A 26,352-nucleotide genomic window follows, 5' to 3' on the forward strand; every position below is an offset into this window, starting at 1 on the left:
TCTATTTGGAAGATCTCAGAGGGAAAAAAATTGAAGAATAAAATATCCTTTTGTGATTGTGATACCAATATATTTGTCTGTATTTGATCAACAATGAAAGTACACCTTTTAAAATATATTAGACTTTAAAAATAAAAACATATTAGACCTTATATAAAAAGAGAGCAAACCAAATCACAAGGTATCACCTCACATCCATTAGGATGGCTACTATCTGGGCATATACCCCCCAAAAAATGGAAAGTAGGGATTCAAAGAGCTATTTGTATACCCATGTTCACAGAAGATTATTCACAATGGCCAAAGGGTAGAATCAACCCTAAGCGTCCATCAACAGAATAATGAACAAAATGTGATATATACAGAAAATGAGATATTATTATACAGCCTTAAAAAGAGAGGATTCTGACACACGCTATAACATGGATGAACCCTGAAAATATTATAGTAGGTAAAATAAACCTGCCTCAAAATAAATGTTACATGCTCTCACTTATGAGAGGACAAACCTTGTTCAGCAGGAAGACCATTCTGAGGAACTAGAAGACTCTTTAGAATTACTGCAGCGAAAGAGTCAAGAGTAACTTCATGTGTCATATCAGAGAGCAGCTTTTTTTGGTAACTCTGATGTTTACTTATTATGAATAGTTGTAACTTTTCATAGATTATCTAAGAAGCAATTATACTGATTTGACCCTTTCTTTTCTCAAGGAAACCTGAAATAACCTCTTCCCTGTCCTTGTGCTCCCTTCTAGCTGCATGTCCTACTGCTATTCCTATTCCTCCCCTCCAAGACATCTAATGTCTGCCCTGACACTCTCAAGAAACCGCCACTGACAAACCAACAACTTCTACATTGCTCAAAGAAATGGGCACTTTTTAATCTAATATTTCTGGCCTCTCAGTAGTAACGTGACACCTGAAAGATTCCTTTTCTTTTGGCACTCCTTCCCTCCTTGGTATCTGTGGCACCTGCCTTGAACTTTTCATTCTGTTCTCCTAGTAGTTCATCTTCAGCATCTTTTATAGATCTGTAACAGGACTCTGGGCTAATTCCCTCATGCTGCACAGACACTGGCCAATAAGATAGAAGCATGAAAACCCCAGCAATGTTCAAAGAAAAATGTCTTGCACCCTTTCATCCTGTTTCTGCCCTTGTTCTTTGTTCCCCATACCTTTCCAATGCCTTCTAAGAGTTCCTCCTGTGTTTTTGCCTCAAATTTCCATCACCATACTTGCCCCGTGGGCTTCAGGACAGCTGTCTGTATCTGTGTTGCCCCTTTGGCCCTGTCTCAGACACCACGTGTGTGCACCCTCACAGGGGTGTCCGACCTTTGGCGTCTCTGGGCCACACTGGAAGAAGAAGAATTGTCTTGGACCACACATTAAATACACAGACACAAATGAAAACTGATCAGCAAAAAAAAAAAAAGGTTTTAGGTAAATCTACGACTGTGTGTTGGGCCACATTCACAGCCATCCCAGGCCGCACGTGGCCAGTGGGCCGTGGGCTGGACACCCCTGCCAGTGACTGTTTTCCTTTCCCTTCCCAATCTGAGAAATGCTGTGTCCAGGTCAAGTATACTCTTTAAGTTCCAAGGCATTTCTAAATCACTCACCTAATCCATTACAAAATAAAAAGTTCAGTAACATTGAAAGTAATGTTCATAGAGTCGAGCAGATGAGATCACAGGAGGAGCACATATAGGGACATGCTGGTGACAGAATACCTCAAGTGATAAGCCTAGAAAACTTGTTGCGAAAGCATTAAATATATCAAAAGTTCCTGAAGTAACAATACATTTACCTTAGATTAGAAGTTTAAGTACTGTTCAATATTTGCCTTTAACAAGTATGGCAAGAAAGCATGGTTTAAAGGTAAAGACAACAATAGCATTACTGTAAAACCTTGGTTAGGAGCTCAGAAAACTCTAAGGAGGTGCCTTGGAGAATTTTCCAGAAACACAAAAGGCCGTTTAAGGAGCTTAAGAGCATATTTCACAAATCTCTCTACTAAACAAGACTTCCAAGAAGTTAAGGGCACTGCCCATGGCAGTTTCACAGGAAACTCAAGGTAGAGAGGGTTTGAACAGTAAAGAAATTTGCCATTGTGATTTTTGTCTAACGGATGAACCACAATAAAATTCATCAAAACACCTTAGAAGAATGTTCTGGTAAAAGTACCACCACTTGAACTGAACGGGATGGAAGAAATATAACATGGAGAGAGGTCTTCGGACTCCCTACCTTGCACGGGCAGGAACAGGCTGAGGAAGCTCCTTGGCTGCAGCTCGCTTTTCTTACGGTAAAAGCTCAGAAGCCAGAGAGCAGAGTTAAGAGCAGCTGAGAGTAATTCCCGGGCAGCAGGGCTGAGCCCTAATCAAGGAAGTGACAACACGTGCGTGGCTGGAGCGCCGCTTCGCTAGAGCTCCCACGTGCTTATTTTCGCCCATTTTGAGTGTGAAGGTGCAGTGTAGTTACCTTATGCCTGTCTTGGTATCATACGTTGGGGCAGGGGACTAACTGACCTCTAGTTCCCAGTAGCTAACATAGAGAGGAATGGTCCTCAAGGAGCTCTGCCTCAGCTACACCCAGACCTGATTTAAATGACGAGATCCTAGGCTTTAAGCCAATGTCATAATGGGTAACTGAGAGTCTTGGGAAGAGGATCTGAGTGTGTTCTGCTAATAGAAGGGGTGTCAGCTGTTGTGGCCACAGAGTAGACCATTTTAGATTGTATTTTCCAAGACGGCTACACAGCAAGACCTCTCATCTCACATGATCTCCTTAAACTGTAATAGAGACATTCCTCCTCCCATCAGCAGGTAGGTTCTGTGTTCCTTCCCGCTGAATCTAGAGTCATGTATTCAATAACCTTTTAGTGAAGGCTTCTATGAAGACCTGCTATATCTTCGTTAAGCTAAGAGAGAATGTTTTCCACATCTCAGCATGCAAAGAGAAGATAGATCAGTACCTCTGTGGAGGGTAGACAGTTACGAGAGTGGCAGCAGGGACCCATCGCCCCACAGCTCGGGTAAGGCACAAACTTGAGGTGGAGAGTAGAAATCCACAAGGAAAAGGTGTATAAACAACAGTCCCTTCCCATATGGGTCATTCCATCACAGAAATATCTAAGTTGAAGAATTAGGTGCCGCGACCAGTGTAGCTCAGTGGATTGGGCACCATCCTGCAAACCTAAAGATCACTGGTTCAGTTCCCAGTCAGGACACATGCCTGGGCTGCGGGCCAGGTTCCTTCCAGTTCAGGGCATGTGAGAGGCAACGGATCAATGTTTCTCTCCCACCTCTTTTTCCTCACTTTTCCCCCCTCTCTAAAAATAAATAAATAAAACCTTAAAAAAAATCTAACCTTTAAAAAAAGAATTAGCAATTAAATTTCTGAACATGAAATTCTTTTTAAAACAACTTTCAAGAAAAAGTTGAAAATGTATGGGTCCAAAAAATATGTTGGCCCAGGTTATAACTTATACCTCTGCAACTTCTCTGAAAATTATACATTTAGGGGAAAAATTAATTCCCACTTAATGGTACTGAAAGTAAGCTGAATTTTCTGTTTTGTTTTGTTTGAGGACAGATGGCTCCTTGTACATTAGGCCCTGAACTTAACTATGTAAAGGAAAAATAACAATTTCAGCTCAAGTGAATGGAACACACTGAAGAATGCCTCTAATTCTAGATGTGACATATTTTATAGCATCACACCCACTTCTCTTCATTGTTTACAACCATTTCCAAGCAATGTGGAGGAGCTGTTAACTTCTTTAAAATAATTATAGTAATCATACACTGTGTTCTACGGTACAGAGGGCATCAAGATGTAAAAACCTTCTAAGTGTATTAAAAACTCTTTTCCTTTTTTGCTCCTCCAGGCCTTCCAATAGCACTGAAGTGAGTGGTACAGTGTATATTACATTTTCTGTTTGAAATACACAGAGCGGTCTCTTGGATCTACATGTTCTGACTAAGGGAGAAACACCGAAACACCGCATTGCCTATGACAGCACTGTTCTGAGTTGGACTCAACCTTTTATATTATTGGAAAGTAGCCTTGAGGATGCTGTATCACTTCTCACTATGTGCAGGTGATTGGCCTGCCACTGTGTTAAAAGTACTTTAGGGGCACAAGAGAGTATTTCTCCAAACAGATGCGACTAACAGATGAGTCTAAGGTACACTTTAACTTTTTTTTTTTAGATTTTATTTATTTATTTTTAGAGAGAGGGGAAGGAAGGAAGAGGGAGAAAGAAATATCAATGTGCCAGAGAAACACTGATTAGTTGCCTCTCACATGCTCTCAACTGGGGGCCTGGCCCACAACCCAGGCTTGTGCCCTGAATGGGAACTGAACCAGTGACCTTTTGGTTTGCAGTCCAGCTCTCAATCCACTGAGCTGCACCATCGAAGGCCACATTTCTTAACATAAGACTTAATGGGAGGGAATTTACAGTATTAAGTTAATAAAATATTCTCTCCAATGCAACTGCCACACTCTTTGAAGAAGCTAAATCGTTCATGGATCTGAAAAGCTGCTGCGATTGTAGGATTCCTTTTCCCAGAAGTCATGTGTGGTTATACTAATATGTTTTGTTCTTATGTTAAGATGGGGTAAGAGTAATAGGAAAATTCATTTTTAGAGGCTTAATAAGCAAAACGTATATAAATAACACACACACAAAATTCCAAACTTCATGGACTCTAATTTTGTTTAGAAAAACAGCTCCATAAAGCATTTCAAACCAAAACCACAGCAGTGAAAGGGAGTTTACTCTAGTTTTTAAGATTATTAAAGCATTTGAGAACGATAAAAACTAATCTCTCTTTCTTACTAAATACAAGCAGAAGTCTCATTTTCCAAAATCATATTCTATGACCAGGCACCAATGGCCGTGCAGAATCTGATCATACCCAACATATGTCACCTCTTCGACACCAGGCAGCTCATCATCGACTTCACAGACACAAAAGCAACACTTCCACTGTTAGTGTGAGTATAAGCTTTCAGGTTAAAGCAGAATACATTCATAGCAGGCCTCAGAGTTGGATCACATTACCTGTTTAGTTAACTCTGTAGAGACACCAGTTTAAACACAAAACACCCACAGACATTTGACAATGTTTTTTGATCAATGTACAAATAGAACTATTCTTACTTTTAGAATTTGCCATATGACTTTCAATCACAACTTTCTAATCTCGAGCTGTTCTGCCTGTGGAGTAGCCTGCTCTGTCTCACTGCTTCACTAATAAACTCACTTTCACTTAAAAAAAAAAAAGTATAATCTTTATATACTAAGCAAAAGGCTTTTGTGATATTGGGAGTAACCTGGTGTAGATATAAGTTTACTAAAGTGCAAAATGAGTCTAGGTAGTACTGCCCTAAAAAAGAAATCTTAAAACACTTTTGTCTGTGTAGAAAGAGTACTGACCATGGTTCTACAATGTTTATACAAAGAAACCATTAATACAAGTGCACAAATTATACATGTAAAAGGAAAGGTGAGAAAGAGAGAAGCAATTACTACACAATAACAAATAAGTTAATTCCTTCTCCCAGTCAAGAAGACAGTGTACAGAAAGTATAGCAATCAGCCAATGTCCCCAACCCCTTTTTAACTTCTGCAGAATTAGGTATTCTGCTCCCAAATGTGCAACTGTAAGGACAAATGCAATCTTAACTTATCATGATTAAACAACAATCATGTTTAGAAGCCTACTAAAATTGAAATACATATTTTTATACATTTCATATTTAACACACGAGCATTAAAGAGAAAATAAAGACTAAGACTTCTCAATCTGTTACAGTTTAAAAAGTATTTTCATATACAACATCTCATTTATTCCTCTGAAGAAGGCTTGAGGATTCACACTTAATAAGGAAAGAAACCATGGCTTCCAGGGATAGATGACATGCTCAAGGGATGAATGTGGAACAAGAAGCCCAAGCTCTTAGTTTAACAAATACATTTTCACTCCCTCCTTTAATTGAAGGACCGGGTTAACAGGTTACCTTATGATTGGTTCCCAATGTAACACCATACATGATTTGCTTTGATAAAAAGAAATGGAGTTGACACTTATTCACTGAGCATGTACCTTCTAAACCAAACGAAACTATTCCATTTTCACAAGCATCAAAAAAATGCTAATGAATTTGCAGTCACTACAAAGTTAATGTACTTTTTCAATGTTTAAAAACCTAAAAATCCATCCATTGTTAGCCAAAAATAATTTTTAACAGAAGTCATTTTGATTTAACATGACTCTTTCTTTAAAAATTTAAGACCACATATACCCCTAACAAAAAAATGTAATTATTAACTTCTATTAATTTTGACTTAAATGCCTAATGTAAAAAAGGAACTGCAATTTTAGTAGTTTCCCGATGATCAATGAACGCTGAAATAAGACAACTTTTTATTAATAATGCCCTCTACTGGCAGTTCTAGAGAGTCTAATATACCTCTTCAAAGGAGATTGGATTGGTTTCTCTAAGTATGGTCCCCTACCACCTGCACACAAATCCCCTGGAAAGCCGTTGAAATTACAATTTCCTCCCTTCACAAAATAATCTACAGACAATTGTGATTTCAATAATTTTAGAGTAAGATCTAGAATTCTGCATTTTAACAAGTTCCCCAGTAAGTAAGGGGAAAATCACTGATGTGGTTTGTTATGCCAACTCTTGACTTTTGAAGGACTGTAACTTTCTGAAAAGCTCTGGAAAGGCATCGTTACACCTTTTATAAAGACTGAGGCTCGAGACAATTCACCCTGAGTCACTTGCTAACAAATAGCAGAACCACTAATAATTTCTTATTTCTGGAGGTACATGTCCTTAAAGGAAAGAAAAAGAAAACTGTATCAGCCTTAAAATCCAAGTATTAATTGCTTTAGATGGAACTACAGAGGCCAGTGATGCTCCTCCTGGCTCCAGGTAAGAATCACCTGGGGAACTGGTAACAATGCTTGAGCTCAGGCCTCGCTCACAGAAAGCCAGGTTGAACTGTCTTGGGGTGGGGCCCCGGCATTGTACTTTTTACAAAGCTCCCAGGTTGGCCTCCAGGGCTGAGCATCACGTACGCCAGTGGAGCTGAGTCTCTGAGCACACAGAACTACCTGCAGGACACAGACTGCTGGGCGCCCAGCCCAGAGTTGGTGATCAGCAGGTATGGTAGGGTTTGAGAATTACATTTTTAACAAGTTCCAGGTGGTGATAATGGTGCTGGTTCTGGGGCCACACTTTGAGAACCACCGGTTAAGCATATTGTTTAGTGGTTCTCAAACCATGCCTACACATCAGAATTGCCTGGAGCAATTTTTAAAATTCTGACAGTCAGGCACACCTGCGGACTAATTACATCAAAGTCTCGGGGGCAGGAGACCCAGCCATCGATATGTTTAAAGCTCCTCAAATTAAAAAGGTTTGTAGAGCAAAGGTTTATAAAACCCATTATTATGTTAACAGACATCTAGTGATTTTCCAAGAGGAAAGTGTGGTATTCAGTATTTCCAAAGCTTTTTGGACCAGCAACACTTCTGTCAAGGGATATAATTAGCAGCCATGAAGGTGTGAAATACCAGCCTATAGGGTAGAGTGGAACAGCTCTGAGTCACCTATAAGACGTTCCCCTCCAACCTTGATCCAGCCTCATCTTATGCTAAATCCTTCCTCTCTCCACTGCATAGGTCCCTTTTAAAGTATTAATAACTCTCTACTGTAATTATCTGTTTTAACATGACTGTACTATTTCTACAAGCTCACCGGAGTCAGAGGTCGCATTTATTTATCTTTGTTTCCCCAGAGCCTTGTATGATGCCAAATGTAGGTGGCACTCAATCATTTGTTGAATAACTGAATACAGATTGATGTTCCAGTAGCTAAAGAAAAGGTTGCATCAAATATGGCTTTTGTGTGACCTAGAAAGTGCAAGTTTTTACATAGCTGAAATCAGAATTGAATATTTCTCCCTCATAGAGCTACTCTTATTTAATATTGCTTTAAATTTAAAAAAAGGAATTTTTTTTTTAGAGATGCACTTAGAGATGATATTCAACTTGCCCTGGGATCTACCACATATTCAATTCATTAGTAATTTACCGGTGCAAAATGCTTTGGTAATTTTTTTATTGTACTTGTCAGTTAGCCAACTGTGATCTAAAAAGAGGTACAAATGCTTTGCATATTAACAATGAGATAGATTCCAAAAACCCTTAAAGAGGGGAAAAACCTCAAAACTACAATTGTTTTGAAAATCTAAGTTCTTCAAACTTGGACATACTTAAATCAGTTTTTTAAAAATAAAGAATGATATTCTTCTGTCAGCAAGCTAATTCAGGTCAAACAATTCCGGTATATCCAAAAATATTGCAAGATTAAGTTTAGTATTTTCTTTTACTGCTACAAGAGAAGACATGTCACTTCATGCTCTAAAGGTGCTTGGTCCATGCTATAACTTTCTGGCATTACGTTTTCTATATGCTTCACAAATATTTAAATAATCACATATGTATAAGTCCCAAAACATCATAAGACTATATTGTTTTATATATTATGGTATATTATATGTATGTTGTTATATATATAGGGTGGGGCACAAGTAGGTTTACAGTTGTTCATATGGAAAATAATACAATAATTAATAAATAATCATACAAGAATAAATTCTGTGTTTTGCGTACTCAAAACTGCAAATGTAATTTTGCCCCATCCTGTATGTAATTCTGTATTAGTTCATAAAACTTGCTGGAAGATGCTCAAAACTTTCAAAAAGCTGATAAGCTAGAAGAAAGAGAAAAATAATAAAACTTAAAATTAATTCATATTTACCTCTGAATTCCCTCAAGAATATTCTTCACAGCTGCCATTAACTTTTGAAGATAGATAAATGCTTCTTCAAATGATGCTATTTTTGAGGAAGTCAGAGATGAATTTGAGCCCAATCTTTGAAACACATCTGTGCTGAAATAGAGAAAAACAAAAGATACTCATGGGTATACATGCATATTTACTATAATTCAAGTATTTACATTTCTATTGAATAAAATAACATTCATAACTGGTCTTTTATAATGCTGATCTATTTACTGCTTTCTTCTAAGAGTTTTATAGTTTTAGCTCTCATACTTAGGTCATCTATCCATTTGGAGTTAATTTCGGTGGGCAGCATTAGGTCAGGGACCAACTTCATTCTTTTGCACATGACTGTTGAGTTGTCCCAGCCCTATGTATTGAAAATGCCATTCTTTTCCTAGTGAATGTTTCTGGCATCCTTGTCAAAATCAACTGACCACAGTGTATATTTCTGTACTTTCAATTCTATTCCACTGATTTATTTGTCTCTATTTATGACAGCAGCACGCTCTTTTGAATACTGTAGGAAGTTTTGAAATTGAGAAATATAAGTCCTCCAACTTTCTTACTAAGTTTTCCAATCCATAAACACTAGATTTTCCCATTTATTTAGATCTTCTTTAATTTCCTTCAGAAACATTTTGTAGTTTTCAGAGTAAAAATCTTGCACCTTCTTGGTTAAATTTATTCCTAAGTGTTTTATTCTCTTTGATGATAATGTTAGTAGAATTTTTCATTTCCTTTCTGGATTGATCATAGCTAGTGCATGGAAATAAAACTTGTTTTGTGCATTTATTATTTTAGAAATAAAAATCGTATACTTATTTTATTAAAATGTATTTCTTTTAAAATTTTATACATTTCAAAGTCTAGTCATCATATAAAATAAGAAAAATTCAGGAATGTAGATAAGAAATATGTAATAGCCATAGTCCACCAACTACAGATAAGCACTGTTAATATTCATGGGTATTAATCATTAATACCTTACACTTACGTAAATTCCTCATAAATAGCAAAGACACAATACTGTGAGCTGGCGCTCTGTCAGTTCACAGCTGACCACTGAATCAGGAGAACGCAGGGCAAGGAGAGGGCGCTGGCGCTGCAAGGGCTCCACAGCTCCAGGCGGGCAGGGGACCTAACCACTTCAAATGCGCATCTCTAAGGGAAGGGTCAGGCATGGATACCTGAAAAGTTCTACAGTGACCCAGGCACACAATCACGCAGGAGAAACACTGAAGGAGACTTAATAACTTTGCACTGATAAAGCAATATGAACATTTTTCACTTACTGAAATACTATTATATAATGTAAAGTCTATTATCCAGAAATTACCCAGAACTCTGAAATACCCAACATTAATGTATATATAAGTCAGCTCTACAGTACATAAAGTTCTCAAATGTTTTCTAAATGAAAGGAAGATTAAAACATCTTAGATGTGTTTTAATCTATTTTTTTAAAAGTGATAATATCTGCCTGGTATATATGGTAACTTTCTGCTAACCAGAATACGTGATTAGCCAAAATGTTAAACATCCATTAAGACAGGACAAAACCAACAATAGAACCTTTCCTTTATATTAAAATACAAATTTTGAAGTATTATTTTCTTTAGCTCACATGTCAGGTACAGACATTTCTTTAGTATGACAGACTATAAATTTTTTTGAAAAAAAATTTCTAATTATAGAAATACTTAAGGACTAAAAATGGGCTGCAAATCCAGCATTCTAACAGATGGCTGATTGAGAATAGGGGTTTAAATGGACTGCTAAGATTGTTGTGTTGCTCTTGCGAACACCTAGAATAGAGATGATCTTAATCCAGAACGGCAGTCATACTGGTCTCTTTAACCAAAATCATACCATAAAGTGTATACTAGTATGGCTGGCAAATTAATTATATAAAGATTATGGGCCTAGGGAAAAGCATGCAAGGGAGTGTTGGCCTAGTTAAAATCCATGGCTTTCAATTATTTTTTAAGAGACGCTAGCAGCAGCCTATTAAAAGAATTACTCACAAATGGTCTCTATCTTTTCATTTTACCAAGACTATAGTATTTTACGTGTATGAAAGTAATAAAAGTGTTTTTTCCTTTTAAGTAAAAGTATCTTCCTTTTTAAAAAACCTTACATGAATTTTCCCTAACTCCAACTGACCTCTCCATAAATTATTTTAAATGTTATTAATGCCTGGTACCCTGCTCATTTGTTCAGCCAATCTAGGTGACTGTTCTTTAGTTTCACATATATAGGCAAAGCTTCTCATCAAGGTTTCACAGCTGAATCCCCTGGAGAGATATTTTCAGTTCTTTTTATACACTATCTCAGCCACACCTCAGTCCTACTGAGTAAGAATTTCTACAGATACAGCCCAGGCATGTATGTTCTTCTTAAAAACTCTCCAGGTATTTCTGATATATACGCCTATTTAAGCATCACTGTTTTGAAGGTACTGATTTGACAAACAACCCTCAATAAGATAACCTTCATACACTAAACTCACAACCCAAACACACTGTTTAGTGAATAAAAGCAATGATGAAAAAATAAAAAATTCTCAGAAATTTAGTACCTGTTCTCATATATTGTAACCCAAACACTCTCTAAGACAGACCAAATTTCTTGATGCTTGTTGGGCTGGGGGAGATGAGAACCTGTGAAAACGGTGGTTTCTTGGTTGTTAGATTTCACTGGAGAATCATCTTCTTGCTTTTTACTTGCTGTATTTTCTGAAGGATTCTGATTGAGTTTTGTCTTGATCTGGGGAAATAAGTACTGTATTAGATAAAATGCAGCTGGTCCTTCACTATTAAGTGAGAGAAAAACAATGCCAATTGTGCTTCCAAATGTTCTAGCTTTCAGGGAAGTGCTGACTATTCTCTGACCTTGATTACATACAGAATATTCCTAGGAAATTATCACAGCTAAAAAAAAAAACCAAAAACCCAAAAAACTTTCCTTTCCCATTTACATAAAACATATTTCCAATCTATTTATTACAGTGACCTTTCTTAGCTAACACGCTAATATCAATTTAAAAATACTCTTTGAACTCTTCTACACATATGGTATTGAACCAAAGACAGGACACCTAGGATACATTGAAAGCTTCTCAAGAAATGACACACTCAGAACTGCACTCTAAGACAAACTGAAACAGAAGAAAGTGAAAGCAAGAAATTGGTTCAAAGGCTACTGAAATAATCCAGAAGAGGGGTCCTGAAAACATGAATTAAGTAGGAAAATGCAGTTAAGTAGACTTAAAAGAGAAAAAGGTACACACGAACTATTTTTAAAACCTTGGCCAAAGACTAAATTTAAGGACCCTATGATTTTTTTAACCTAGGTGCTAGAAAAATAATAATACAAATAAGAGAAATTTAGGGTGTCTATAAAGTCTAACAATGCCACCTCCTTGATTACTTCTCCAAACAAATATAACGACAGCTTTATTCAGTAAAAGTGGAACACAAATACATCCAAGCAACACATCTCAGAAACACATGCATGCACTGATGGAAATGTTCACTTTCATGTGCCACAATCACTGCCGCTTTAAACAGCACATTAAACCATGCAATGCTGACAAGGGACAGACAATACATGGGCCATATCATGTGTTATAATATAATAGCAATAAACCATTTAATGTATGTTTATCTGTGTTTCTGGATTTTATGGCCACCATTAGTAAAGCAAGAAAGACTGGTTGTACATGAGGGTAAAGGAGACAAACATTACAAGTAGATGAGATTGTTAGGAGAGAATATAGCAAAAAAGGTAAAGAAACAAACTAAAGAATGAAAGGTGGAAACTGGCAAAAAGAAAAAGAGAGACCAACAAGGTAAGGGAAGAATCAGAAGTATTTATTAGCAATAAAAGTCAAAAGAAACGTTTCAGGAGAGAAACGGTGGAGAACACCAAGTGCTGAAGGCAGACTGAGAAAGAGCGAGAAAAGCATGGATTCAATCATTGGAAAGCAAATAACAACCTAACTCTTTCAATAGAGTGTGGAGGCAGAATTCTACTCATAAAGGGTTAAGGAACAAGTGAGTGAAGAAATGGTAACAATGGTAATAGATTGCTCTTTTAAGAAGTTTGGTATTTGATGGAAGGTGATAGTACAGTTAATGGTATAGCCAGAAAAGTATTTAGGAATCTTTAGTTACTAGAGTAAAAGATTCAAGTGATTTTTGTAAAAACAATTACCTTGGGGGGAAATATCAACTTAGGCAAAAAAATAAAAAATAAAAAAAAATTGAAAGAATAGAAAAAAAATTTTAACTATAAGTTTAAAAAATTGGGTTTTTGGTCTTGGCTCTACTCTAACTTCTCTGTGAACTTATATAAAATGATTCTCTTTCTAGCCCTGGCCAGGTGGCTCAGTTGGTTGGAGCATCATCCAGTACACCAAAAGGCTGCAGGTTCGCTTCCAGGTCAGGGCACATAACTAGGTTGCAGGTTTGAGCCCAGGTCAGGGCGCAGGTGCACAGGAGGCAATCAATCGATGTTTCTCACATCAATGTTTCTCTCTCTGTGTCTCTCTCACTCTTTTCCCCTTTCTCTAAAATCAGTGAACATATCCTCAAATGAGGATAAAAAAAAATCACTCTTTCTCTAGATTTCCTTGCTGATAAAAGTGTAATTTCCAATGTGAGTTTCATGCTCACAAAATCGAAAATAAAGAAAACTCCAATACTATTAGTAATAACTGCTAATATTTACTGAGCATTTATTATGCACTGGAACTTTCTAAGAACTTTTCATCTACTAGTTCAGTTACTCTTCACAACTGCTGTATGAAACAGATACCATGATTACCCACACTTTATAGCTGAGGTATTTTCTAGGTAATTCATGCATAGTCACACAGAAGACAAGTGGGATTAACAGGATTTACCTTCAGTAATTTGACTATGAATGGGGTTATGATCTCTCTCCAATTGTAAAAGTTACCCTATTCTATCTTTTGGCCCAAGAAGAAAAGGAAATTCTTCTTCCTATTTTTTCCTGCTTACATTATTATGAACTTAATACACATGGATGGAAATACATTATTTGCTCTGAGATAAAACTTTTTAATCACCACATCATAATGCTTTTTTAAAAAACTGTCTATCCTATTACACTTGTTCCCATTTCTTCTCCCTCTCCCCACCCGCACTCACCCCTCTCCTCCCTCAGTCAACCCCCATATCGTTGTCCTGTCCATGGGTCACGTATAAATGTTCTTTGGTCAGCTCCTTCACTGTCTTTCCTTTCTTTAATTGTTACCGTTTTCTACTGTAATGTTTTCCCCTTACCACTCAGTCCCCTGCACGCTCCCCGCTGCGGCACCAGCTTTCACGGGGCGCCCCCGCGCCCCTGCAGCAGCTGCCAGTCCGGCCCCTGCAGCCATGCTTCTGCTCTCACTTTGTTCCTCAGTTCACTGTGTTTATTACACACAACGCTTTTCGTCCTCAGCTCTCAAACAGCAGAGGTACAACTGTGCAAGCGGATTTCTTTATCACATGTGTATCACTTACGTGCTAGGCACTAAGTACTTAACGAATATTAATTTATAACTTCTTATATCAGTTCTGAGGCAGAGATTTTTATTATACTCATGTTACAAAAGAAAGAATTAAGGCTTGGAGAGGTTTGACAACCACAGGTTAAAACACAACTAGTCAGGATGAGAATCCTGAGGCACTTGAGTCTAAAGTTTTTCAACAAAACTGATTTTCATTATTCTATCATCCTAGTAGAGCAAATCTTACTATTATTATTTTTTTGGAAATAAAAAAATATTTTATGGTGGTTGGAAAGCTTATAAAAGGTAAATGTACATATTCTTCTCCTGTTCCCACCTTGCTCATATAAAAATCTGGAAAATGATAACGTTAGTTAACTTTCCATTTTGGTTTCTCAGAAGCTTTTTTTGAAACAAACAAATAATAAATATACTTCTTTTCCTGATTTTCCACACTTGGTAAGTTAAGATTACGGGTTTGGTTTTTTGTTTTTTGGTTGTTTTTTTTTACAGTTATTATATTTAGATATGCTATCCCAGGGGGTAATCTATTTCTTTTTTTTTGCTCAAGTTACTGAGGCATTACTGAGTATTTAGGTCATGTATCAAATCTGATGCACTTAACAAAACCACTCCCACTAAAAGTGAATTTTAAAAGCCCAAGCTAAATCACAGTTTCTGGCTAACTTAGACAATGAATTTGCAATCACTCTAACACCAAATGTTGAGGGAAGGCACCACTGAGGATGCCACATTCTTTACCACTTGCCTTCATGAATCTTTTGCTAATGTAGCAACTAGAAAATCAGGACCCAGGAATGAATAACTTACTAAATAACAACTCAATATCTTTAAAACACTCAGTGGGCAATATATAATAGGCATACCATTATCTGGTAAATGACACTAAGGTTTAACATCACATTTTCATGGCACTTCCCATCTCTACATTTCCAACTGATGAAAGGACCTTAAACCTTGATGTTCATTATTAGTATTTAGGGGTAAAGGGGAATCACATCTGCAACATGCTCTCCAAGAGTTGAGGGGAAAAAAAAGTGCAAGTTAAGTAGATAGGTAGGTAGCAACAAAAGGAAAACAATAAAGTAAATGTGATAAAATGTTACCACTGGGGAATCTGGGTAAAGGATATATATGGGAATTCTATGAATTACTCTCGCAAATGTTTTTTAAGTTTGATATTATTTCAAAATAAGTAAAACAAGAACAACATTTCTGAACACCACTCCCAGAAATCAGATTCAGTAAGGTCTGAGAGGGACGTGGCACCTGCATGTTAAAAAAAAAATCCAAAGTACTTTGATGCATGTTGTGGTCCACTGGTCTACAGTCCTAGGAAGTGAGTATTCAAACAGTGTGCAGCTTTCTACTATACAATAAATAAAATAATTAAAATCCCAACAACTGCTGTGACACCCCTTCCATAGGAGAATGTGTTTTATAATTTGTCATAAGAACTGCTACTCAACATTCATTTAATGACTTTAATATGTTAGAATAAGTTTACCTATTATCCTTTACCTATATGTGGTCTGCTAAATCCATTTATAATGTATGTGATAGCTACCCTAAATGGCACCCCAAAGGTGTCTTACCTCTGCAAGTGTTCGAAGCAGTGTGTTTACTTGAGCAAAGGCCTGTGGAAGAACACCGTCATAATTTGACCTGGTACTGAAAGCATGTAACAGGCTTTGAGAATCCTGGAGCAGGAATTTCACTGTTGCAAAATCCACTGCACTGTTAGCTGGCAACAGAATATTAAGAAGGAAAAAAATTGTATAAGAATGAGTAGACAACTCAAAAATATCTCTGGCAAACCAATCTAATATTAATTATGGGATTTAAGAAGAGTACACAGTTACACCTACAAGCCACGTCTAATTTATCTTTCTGGTATAAAAAGCAACAATTAAACTGACTTAGTTACAGACAAAGTTCTTGGAATTCTGTAGTATTCAAATTCCAGGAGTTCCCTTGACACAGCCAGTGCAAAGACATTCTCTTCAGAAAAAACAGAGACTCACCAAACAAATGAGTGAAAAGTACAGAGTTTCAAAACTGAGGTTAAGCTTCACATGCAGATTACTATGGAGGCATCAGAAGAGTTGCATTTTGGCGTTAAGAGCCTAAGTTACCTGTGGTACCTCTCATAGTCAACTCAGTTATGAAGCAGTGATTTAGATTTATCTCCAAATTCCATTTCATTACATGAAATGTAACACTACATTTACTGAAAATAACCCATTTTCTCTGTACGACACATTTAGCAAAACATAAAGAATTTAGGTAACAGTGAGTTGGGGGCAAGAGAAGCTAGGAAATCTTTTCCCCCCTGCACATTAGCAAAGTGAGTTCATCTACAAGTAATTTAAAGGTATAATTCTCTCAAGGAACTAAAATTACATTAAATTCTCAAACCAATTAGGAGAGGTGGTAACAATAATTTCAAAGATTGTTAAAGTTAGGAACAATGAAGTTAAATAACTGTCTAATGTCACCAAAACTCAAAATAAAAAAAGAATTTTTTCTATTATTAGGATAGAATGCTACTAACAATTTTCAAAGGCCTACAAAACAGCCATACTACAATGTGTTTTTGTTTCACGTTCACAGTTTCAGAGGCTGTTATATTCCACAACACCAGCATGGGTTTCCACTGGTACTCTGAGTTAAAAATAAATAAATAAAGAATTCCCCTGTATCACTTATATAGCAAGTACCTGCTTGTGAAATATGGAAAGGTCAAATGAAAATTAAAAATAAATTTTAATAATTGATTATACAATATTCAGAAATTCTACTCTAATGTGATGGTTACAGCCAAGCTTCTGGCTTTCCTTTTACTGAACAAATAGTACATTTCTTACAAAATACTTTTAGTTATTTTTAAAGTCAATGACTAGCTTAAATTAGGTGAGAGAGATGCTACACAGAGGACAGAAAAGAAATTCGAGGAACTTCTGATCTCCAGAGGAGGAGAAATTGGGCACGGCTTTTTCAAGGGCACTTCTCCACTGTAGCCTATGTTCATTAGGGCTTATACCCTTGAAATAATCACTTTATTTCTATCTTGAAAAAATTCTTTATGAAGATTATGAGCAAAAGGGAAATAACAATAATAAATTCCTTACTTAGACACAACATAAAAAGAAAGCTATGTGACTGAAATAATTTAATGCTTTTATAACAATAATTATATAAGATAAAGTTAATATAGAAAACAAAGTCAGAAAAAGCTACTGCTCATTTTCCCCACAATTTTCTATGAACTGATCTAAGGATTCCTGCTTGGTATACTAAAGGTATACACATATGTACAATTCAATAGCAAGAATACTATTAAAGAGAGTAAACAAAATCACAATCTATGATTCTTCTAATTCAAAATTATCTTAGAGCAGATGGCACTTTTACAATCCTATTTACTATTCTTCAGAAGTCAGGGATATTAGGCATCAGATTCTTCTAGACCAAGGATCAATAAATACTGCACATAATGATACCAAAAACAGTTTTTTGGGAGAAGAAACAGTCCCCATCTCCGCACTCCCTTCTATTGGCAATCAGAGCTGCTGCCTACGACCTGTGAGTTGCACACAAGAGCAAAACACTGCCCACCCCTGGGGAAAAAAAAGACAAATGGAGAGTGGTAACTCAATACACTTTTTTTTAAACTAAATCTTGTTCACCATCATACACAGTTTGTGGACTTTATCTTTTGATAGAAACTACTAAATTATGCCCTTAGTAAAATTTATGAAAAAATGTTTCTATGTATCTTGTAAAACTGCTTTGAAGACATGTCCAATATGTTGTTCTATGTCTCTTATATAATAATACCCCTAATAGATAACTTTTATAGTTTAAGACAGTGCCTGGAAAGTATCTTTTTAAAAAATGGTAATTGTGAAACACAGATATTCATCCAACATCTATCTACCTTGTATAAGTTATAAGGCACTGACCAGGCGTTTGAAATCCTCTGGGCTTTTGCTTTGCTTTTTAGAGGCCCAGCAAGACAAAGCCGACTGCCTGACTTTGGATAAATCACTTACCCTCTCAGGGCGAGTTTCCTTGACCACAAAACATGGGCTTTAAGAACATTAGATAAGTGTTTTTCACATCTTTGTCTTCTGATCAGAGAAACAAGTTTTCTAAATCCTACATGGCCTCTCCATGTATAAACAGGTAAAGGAATGCTGCTTGGCTAAAGTGGGGGTTGAAGGCCAGAGGCCAGCCCTTGCCAGGCTCCCGCCAACCTTTGCCCCTCCAACTGGTGGCAGCTCCGGAGGCACTTCAAAAAGCCTGAGGCCTGTGCAACATAGTTTAAAAACCACCCGCTAAGTGCTTGGCCACAGTCTCTTCTGGTTCCAAAATTCACTATGCATCAAAGCCAAAGACTTCCTATTCCTTATTCATATTTTAGATAGAAACCTGGATACACTATTTTTAAAATTAGCACATGAAATGTGGTCAAAATTGTGTTAAACACAGTTAGAAATAAAAAAAGTCTAAATAATTCATACACTTGAATAAACTACAAAATGTGGTGTAAAAAGTTTCCAAACATTATTAAAATTATATATTCACAATATGAAGGAACATCAACAGTGACATCATTAGAAGTCACAAGCTCTGTGAGCTGTAACCCTTCACCCACCTGCCACAAATTCACTTTAGAAATGAGAAGTATAAACAGTTAAGCACTAACTGATAAAATTTTTATTTATCTTCACATTTCATGGACTATATCTGCTAGTCTCACTTTAATAAAACACAGCTAAAAAAAATAATCAAAGATTCATACCTTTACAGAGATTTTCATATAAGCTCTCAACAGTTAAAAGCAAGTTCTTTTCCATAATTAACCCAAATACAGCCAACCAATGTTTTTTAAAGCATTGTATTAAATGCATTAGAGTCCATGGTGGTTTCAAGTACAGCATCTAAAAAGTATTTAGAAAAAAATTAGTATCTACTGATTTATTAATTATTCCTATTATTAAGAAAAAAGTACAGTTTACCCTTGAACAACATGGGTTAGAACCGTGCAGGTCAATTATATGTGGAGTTTTTCAATAAATACACATAGTACTGTAAATGTACTTTCTTTTCCTTATGACGTTAATAACATTTTCTTTTCCCTAGCTTTATTGTAAGAATATAATATATAATACATATAATAAATGACATAATACAGATTACATGTAAATTGACTGATCATGTTGTCAGTAAGGCTTCTGGTCAACAGTGGGCTATTAATAGTTAAGTTTTAGGGGAGTCAAAAGTTCTATGTGGATTTTCAGCTGCATGGGTAGTCAGTACCCGAAAACCCAAGTTGTTCAAAGGTCAACTATACCTATTTAGGAATGCCTACATATATTTCTGAGAAAAATATAGTTAGTTGAATTTGTTTTATTAAAAGTTAATCATAATATTAAAATGCTTCCATTGCAAATTCCTTTGTAAAATTGATATTAGTATTAATCCTTATATAGAGTTTCAGAAACTACACGTACAGAAAGTAAGCATAGTTCTAATCAAAAGGAACACATTTTAATTAGTAAAGATCATCAGTCTACTTTTCAACATGGTCATTTCTACAAAAAAATCTAATTTCATATAACTGGTGGAAAACTCTATATAGAAAAAAGTTGTCAATTATAACTGACATGTGCTATACTTTTACAAAGACATGTTTATAAAGATTGATCATTTGGCACTACAGAATGTCAGCTTGTCCTTTTTGGAATCATTCTCATAAAATTACTGTCTTAGACTCTATCATGAAATATCCAATTTACATCAACCCTCCTAGAAGCTTCTGATCATTTTTCCTCATCTTGATAAACACAATCAAGAAAACATACTATAGGCAAATATTAGTATCTCACTGAGTATCTGGAATAGATACAATCTACAATTAATGGGGATTAATGTTTCTCCTACAGATAAATGTGAAAAGTGAACAAATATTACACTAAGAAGGCCACCATTGCAAAATGTGGTGTTTTACCGATTTTAGAAAAGATATGAATCTAAAGGAAATTCAAAATATCTTGCTAATATGATCAAACTTATACTCTGATTCTTATGTGACATAAACTTAAACATACCTTTCTTTTTCCAAATGCATCTTGTTAGGGTAATTCCCTATACTAGACATTTGCACTCAAACTAAGTAGGAGAGTTTTTCTGAATTCAATTTAAGCTTCATGAGGGCAAAGTATGTGACACATGGCAGATGCACAATAAGTATCCATTCACTATAAAAAATGACTAATAAAATATAGTCCTCATCTTCCGGAAATGTCTATCATTTAATTTTCAAAATATTATTTCAAAAACCACAGGAAAAGATATAATGTGACACATAGATTATTACAATAAAGCTTACACATATTTCATAAAATAAGGTAACCAATCTTCAGCAATAAAAAAGAACTTTTCAACTAGTAGAGTTGAAATAATCACCTCCATCCAAAGGTTTCCAAAAGCAATTTTCATTTCTGTTTCTAATATTGAAGATAAAGCTGTTCCAAGAGATTTTTCAAGATCAGATACTATGCCTTCGAGTAGAATGAGTTGTCCAGAATTTGTAGATTTTTCCTCATTACTATCTCCCAAAGGTATTGCTTCTTTAAAACAATTATAAGCTTTATTTAGGACACTAATAGTAAACATTTTACATATGTAATTAGTATTTGGCCATAAATAATAAACATCTTATGTATATAATTGGTATTTTAATTGCCTAGAAAACAAACCAATACTTTATTTTAAAAACAATATTTAGAAACATGTATCTCTAGTATAGTTTTAAATGCAACATAAACATATTACATTAGCAAATACTTTATCTTTTTGAACAAAAGGCAACTAAATAATTTCACTAAAATAAAAACTAAGAAATGTGTGTGATATTTTAACTACCATTTTAATTTTATTATTTTCAAAAAGAATAGAAATCATGAGAATGCTTTGACCTGTATAAAATAGAAAATTAAGAACTATGTATCAAATGAGTTTTCTGCCAAAACTATTAATAGTATAGTCTTCCAACTGAAACTCACATCAATAAATTGTTTTAAAAGGTCCAAATTCTAACTTAACTACTTTTATGCCCAACCCTTTTAAAATAAATTTTTATTATTTTAATTGGTATCATTTCATTAACATTACTATTTTGATATCTGAAAACAACTATAATTTCTTTATGGTAAAATTCAAAATATTAACTGGTTTATATCTACTAAGGATTTAAAATGACGGTAACATAATGAGCAAACAAACCATGCTACCCCTGAAAAACTACAAACTAGAATATCCTGTGGCTCCTTCTAAATGCCCTTTTGAATATTATGACAAAAGAAATTTATTACTATAAAGGTCAAATGAGTATCAAGTGTACATATGAATTTTTATACAATTATATATGAAAGTACATACAATATTAGAGACTTCAATAATTATTTTCCCCACAGAGGGAAAAGTGGTATGTGTTTTTAAATTATGTCGGACTTAATAATACTCCATCAAATATCAAGCTCTATTATAGAACAGATTATTCTAGAAAAAAAGATTATTCTGGTGAAAAAAAGCCTTTTGCTTTCTTAACCATTAATTTAAAATTTAAAGAGAACTAGCACTAGAGTCTCTCAAGTTTTTCTACTGAGTTTTTATAATAATAACAGATTATGAATATGAGGCTAATTTTAAAGGAAACTAAAAATTTCTCTCTACTTCAAATGAATATGTCCTATAGCCACCATTAATTTAAAAGGTATACTTTGTGAAGTACAAAATAGTATGCATACAATGATTATAAATATGTCAAACTATATGTAAGTAAACAAAAATTATATTACCATTATAATTTTCTTTTATTTCTACCATTTATGTGTGAGCAAATATTCCAAACGTTATTTTAAATGTACACGATAAAAATTTGCTATTACTATTATTATCAATAATCTCAGTGTATAAAAGAAGATACATTTCTAATTATTCGTAGTAAGAATTATTACCTGCTTTCAATTGTTGCTGAGATCCATAAGGCTGATGAAACAAAGCTATGTTCGGAGACAAGCTGAAGAACTCTGCACTCAGTTCGTCTTTGCTGAGTGACTTCACACCACTTATTAGGCCTTTATTTCTTAAATTTCTATCATCCCTAAGGTTGATTTAGAAGGAAAAACAACTTTATTTTTTAGAAGATAAATCATATGGCAACTCAAAATACATAGGATCTAATCAGAGGTTTGTAATTCTCAGCATATATATTTGTAATTCTCAGCAAATATATAACAAAATAGGACAGCTTTTTAAAAATGGAGAAGCCAAAGGAGTTAACACACAATAGAATCACATGAAATAATCTTCAGAGAATACTAATAATTATTACTTATTGAGTGTTTCCCTGGTACCAAGCACTATATGTGTCTATCATTCCATTTAATTCTCACAACAAACCTCTTACGTAGAAATGGAACTAATGTTATCCATTGTTTCACAGATGAGAAACAGGTGTAAAGAAGATAAGTAACTTGTCCAGAGTTATATATGGTAAGTGGGAGGTAGATTTGAACTAAGGAATATGATCCTCCAAAGAGAAATAAACAGAGAGAACCATAGTTAGAGAATAATTTACACAGGGTAGGCAATTACAATTTTCTCAAAGTGAGCACAAGACAAATGATATGAATCTGCTATTTGTTGAAAGAAGTCAGTATGATTAGATCATAGTACAGGGTCCGGGAAAAGTAACTAACACCTGCTTGAGTGTGGTTGGTAAAGGTAATAATATGGGTGTAACAATTTATAGTTTTAATTAGAACATTTCACCTAAAATGGCATATGGTGTGCTTGAGTGTGACAGTGTTATGTTGCAGAATTACACGCTTATGATTTTGTAATAGAAGATTGTGTATAAAAAGGGGCATTATTTGTGCCAGACCCTGTACCTGAGACTAGTTAATGTGGCTGCCAAGAAAGGCAAGGGCACTATCGAATGGAAAGACTTTTAAGGGCTTCCATGGGGAAGTGGAATGATCAGATCTGTGTTTATTAAATCATTCTGGAGTTCAGCAGGTTTCTAGCCTAGTAGGTTGGTCAGACTAACTCTCCAAAACTTGAGAATTAAAAAGATCTGAACCCCTCCCCCATCAAAAAAGGAAAACATTTGATGGCACAACCGACACAAAAACTGCACTGATAAAAGATGCAAGTTTTCATCTTTTTGCCTGAGGGCATTCCTCAATTCATCAATGTCTTCAGAGAGAAAGCCATAGCCTTAATGGCTTGACAAGTCTGGAAGACAATGTTCAGGACTGGCCAGAGCAGACAGAAAGTTAAGAGGGAAAATGAAGAAGGGAGGTTTGATCATATTAGCAGATCACAGAGCAGGTAAGCCATAAAATCTGCATGTAAATTCTGCCTGGAACAAAACAGCATACTGGTAAGGGACAAAGCAATCAACAGAACGAGACTCAGATCTGACACAGAGGTTGAAACTATCTGAGAGAGAATTTAAATTTTGATTCATATGTTAAAGGCTCTAATGGAAAAGGTAAATAGTATACAAAATCACATGGGCAGTTTCAGCACAGATGAAAATCATAAGTAAAAACACAATAATAGAGATGGAGAACACCTTCAACAGGCTCCTCAGTAGACTAGACATAGGTGAGGGAAGAAACAAAAAAAACTTGAAGACAGGTCAAAAGAAATTACCCAAATTGAAACAAAAAGAGAATAAAAGGTTAAAAAATACCAAAGGAACTATGGGACAATATGAAACAGTCTAACTAACATACACACATGTATTAGTTATCTATTGCTATGTAACAAATTATTCCAAAATTTAGCAGCTTAAAATAACCATTTATTATCTTACATGGTTCCTGAAACTGGGAGCAGCTGGACTGGATGGTCTGGCTCAGGGTCTCTTACAAGGCTGGAGCATGCAGCCACCTCAAAGTTGAACTGGCATTCAGACATGTGGTTTTTGGAATGCCTTTGCCCCTCACTGGTTCTTGGCTGGAGGCTTTATTTTCTCACAATGTGGGCCTCTCCTTAGGGCTACTCAGAATATGGCAGTTTGCTTCCTCACAGTAAGTGGTCTGTAACTTCTAATGAACCCTGTTCGCCACACAGACACCCAATCCTGGTACAGTGTAGGAGGGGACTACCCAAGGACATTAATATTAGAAAGGCAGGAATCATCGTGATCATCTTGGATGCTGGCTACTACAATGTAATTCTGTAATACCAGAAGGGAAAAAGAGGGAATAGGACAGAAGAAATAATGACTGAGAATTTTCCAAAACCAAAGACAGACACCAAACCATAGATCCAAGAAGCTCAGAGAACATCAAGCAGGATATTTGCTCTCCCCTAATCACCCCACCACTCCCCACACCCACCCATCTGGGTATGTCTGCTAAAAACTGCTGAAACAAACTGCTAAGAAAGCAAAAAACAAACCTTGAAAGCAATGATAGGAAAAAAAGACACATTACGTACAGAAGAACAAAGACAACATTTACAGCAGACTGCTCACCAGAAACCATATAAGCTGGAAAAAAATGGAGTGACATCTTTAAAATACCAGAAAAAGTCAACCCAAATATCTTTCAAAAATAATTAAAAAATAAAAACATTAGAAGACAAAACTCACAAATTCATTGTTAAGAGACTTACACATGTCTAGGAAAGTTGTTTAGGCAGAAGGAATAGGACACCAAAGAGAAACCTGAACCTACTAAAAGAAATGAAGAGTGCTCAAAATGGAATGCAAGATTAAAATATTCATTTTTTCTCATTTTAAATTCTCCAAACAGTAAATGAGTGAGGCAAAAAAAAAAACAACTGCCAAGTATTATGTGTTTATCATTTATGTAAAGGTAAAATCTATGACAACAGCACAAAGAACAGGAGGAAGAAACTGGGAGGATACTACCGTCAGATCCTTATACTACCTTTGAATAAATGTAATATTATTTGAAGGTAGGCTTTGATCAAGTAAAGATGGATACTGTAAACACTAAGGTAACAAAAAAGTTCTTTTCAAGAAGATATAAATTAAGGCAATAATGGAAAAAGAATGATACCATAAAAAGTACAATTTACCAAAGAAAGAAAAACAGGTGAAACAAATAGAAAATAATTAGCAAAATTATAGGTTCTAATCCAACCAATTAAATATGAATGGTATAAATTCATTAAAAGACAGACATTGTCAGATTGGACAAAAATGAAAGCGCCAACTATATGTTGTCTACAAAATACTTAAATATGAAGACACAAGTTGGTTAAAAGTAAAAGGATGAAAAAAGATATACCATATAAATACTGCCCAAACAAAACTGGAGAAATAATATTAATGCTTCACAAACGAGACTTCAGAACCAGAAATACTATCAAGGAAAAAGACATTATATAATTTTCCAATAAGACCATCCTAAACAATCCTAAATGTGTATGCATGATGTCATAACACATAAAGGAAAATAAAACTGAAGGAAATAGATAAATCCACAGTAATAGCTGGACATTTCAGTACTCCTCTCTCAGTAATCATAGAATAAGTAGGTAATCAGTAAGGTTTTATAGAAGACCTGAACAACACTACCAACCAACTTGACCTAATTGAAATTTAAAGAATATTCTACCCACAAAAGCAGAATATACAGTGCACATAAGGTAGACCATAAGACAAACTTTAACAAATGTAAAAGAATAAAAATTACATAAAGTATGTTCTCAAGTCTTAATTGAATTAAACTTTACAAATCAATAACAAAAAGATAACTGGAAAATTTGTAAATATTTAGAATTAAGAAACAATGACCTATGGATCAAAGGGGAGGTCATAATAAAAATTATAAAGAATATTTAACTGAATGAAAATAAAAATACAACATATAAAATGTGTG

The 26,352-nt window shown here is 35.2% G+C and overlaps 1 protein-coding gene across 1 annotated transcript in view; it reads right to left on the minus strand.

The window, feature by feature from the left end:
• SWT1 (SWT1 RNA endoribonuclease homolog) overlaps positions 1-26,352 on the minus strand; it is a 75,375-nt gene that overhangs the window by 22,951 nt on the left and 26,072 nt on the right. Inside the window, exons 11-16 of the mRNA XM_054587653.1 lie at positions 22,444-22,589; positions 20,891-21,054; positions 19,224-19,362; positions 16,012-16,160; positions 11,456-11,643; positions 8,851-8,982 (exon numbers count right to left, since the gene is read on the minus strand). Coding sequence (XP_054443628.1) covers positions 8,851-8,982; positions 11,456-11,643; positions 16,012-16,160; positions 19,224-19,362; positions 20,891-21,054; positions 22,444-22,589 — 918 coding nt within the window. The remainder of the gene's footprint in view (positions 1-8,850; positions 8,983-11,455; positions 11,644-16,011; positions 16,161-19,223; positions 19,363-20,890; positions 21,055-22,443; positions 22,590-26,352) is intronic.

Source organism: Pteronotus mesoamericanus, unplaced genomic scaffold (genome assembly GCF_021234165.1).
Source record: "Pteronotus mesoamericanus isolate MK-2021 breed Mesoamerican mustached bat unplaced genomic scaffold, CSHL_Meso_final scaffold_1186, whole genome shotgun sequence".
NCBI classification, from domain to species: Eukaryota; Metazoa; Chordata; class Mammalia; order Chiroptera; family Mormoopidae; genus Pteronotus; species Pteronotus mesoamericanus.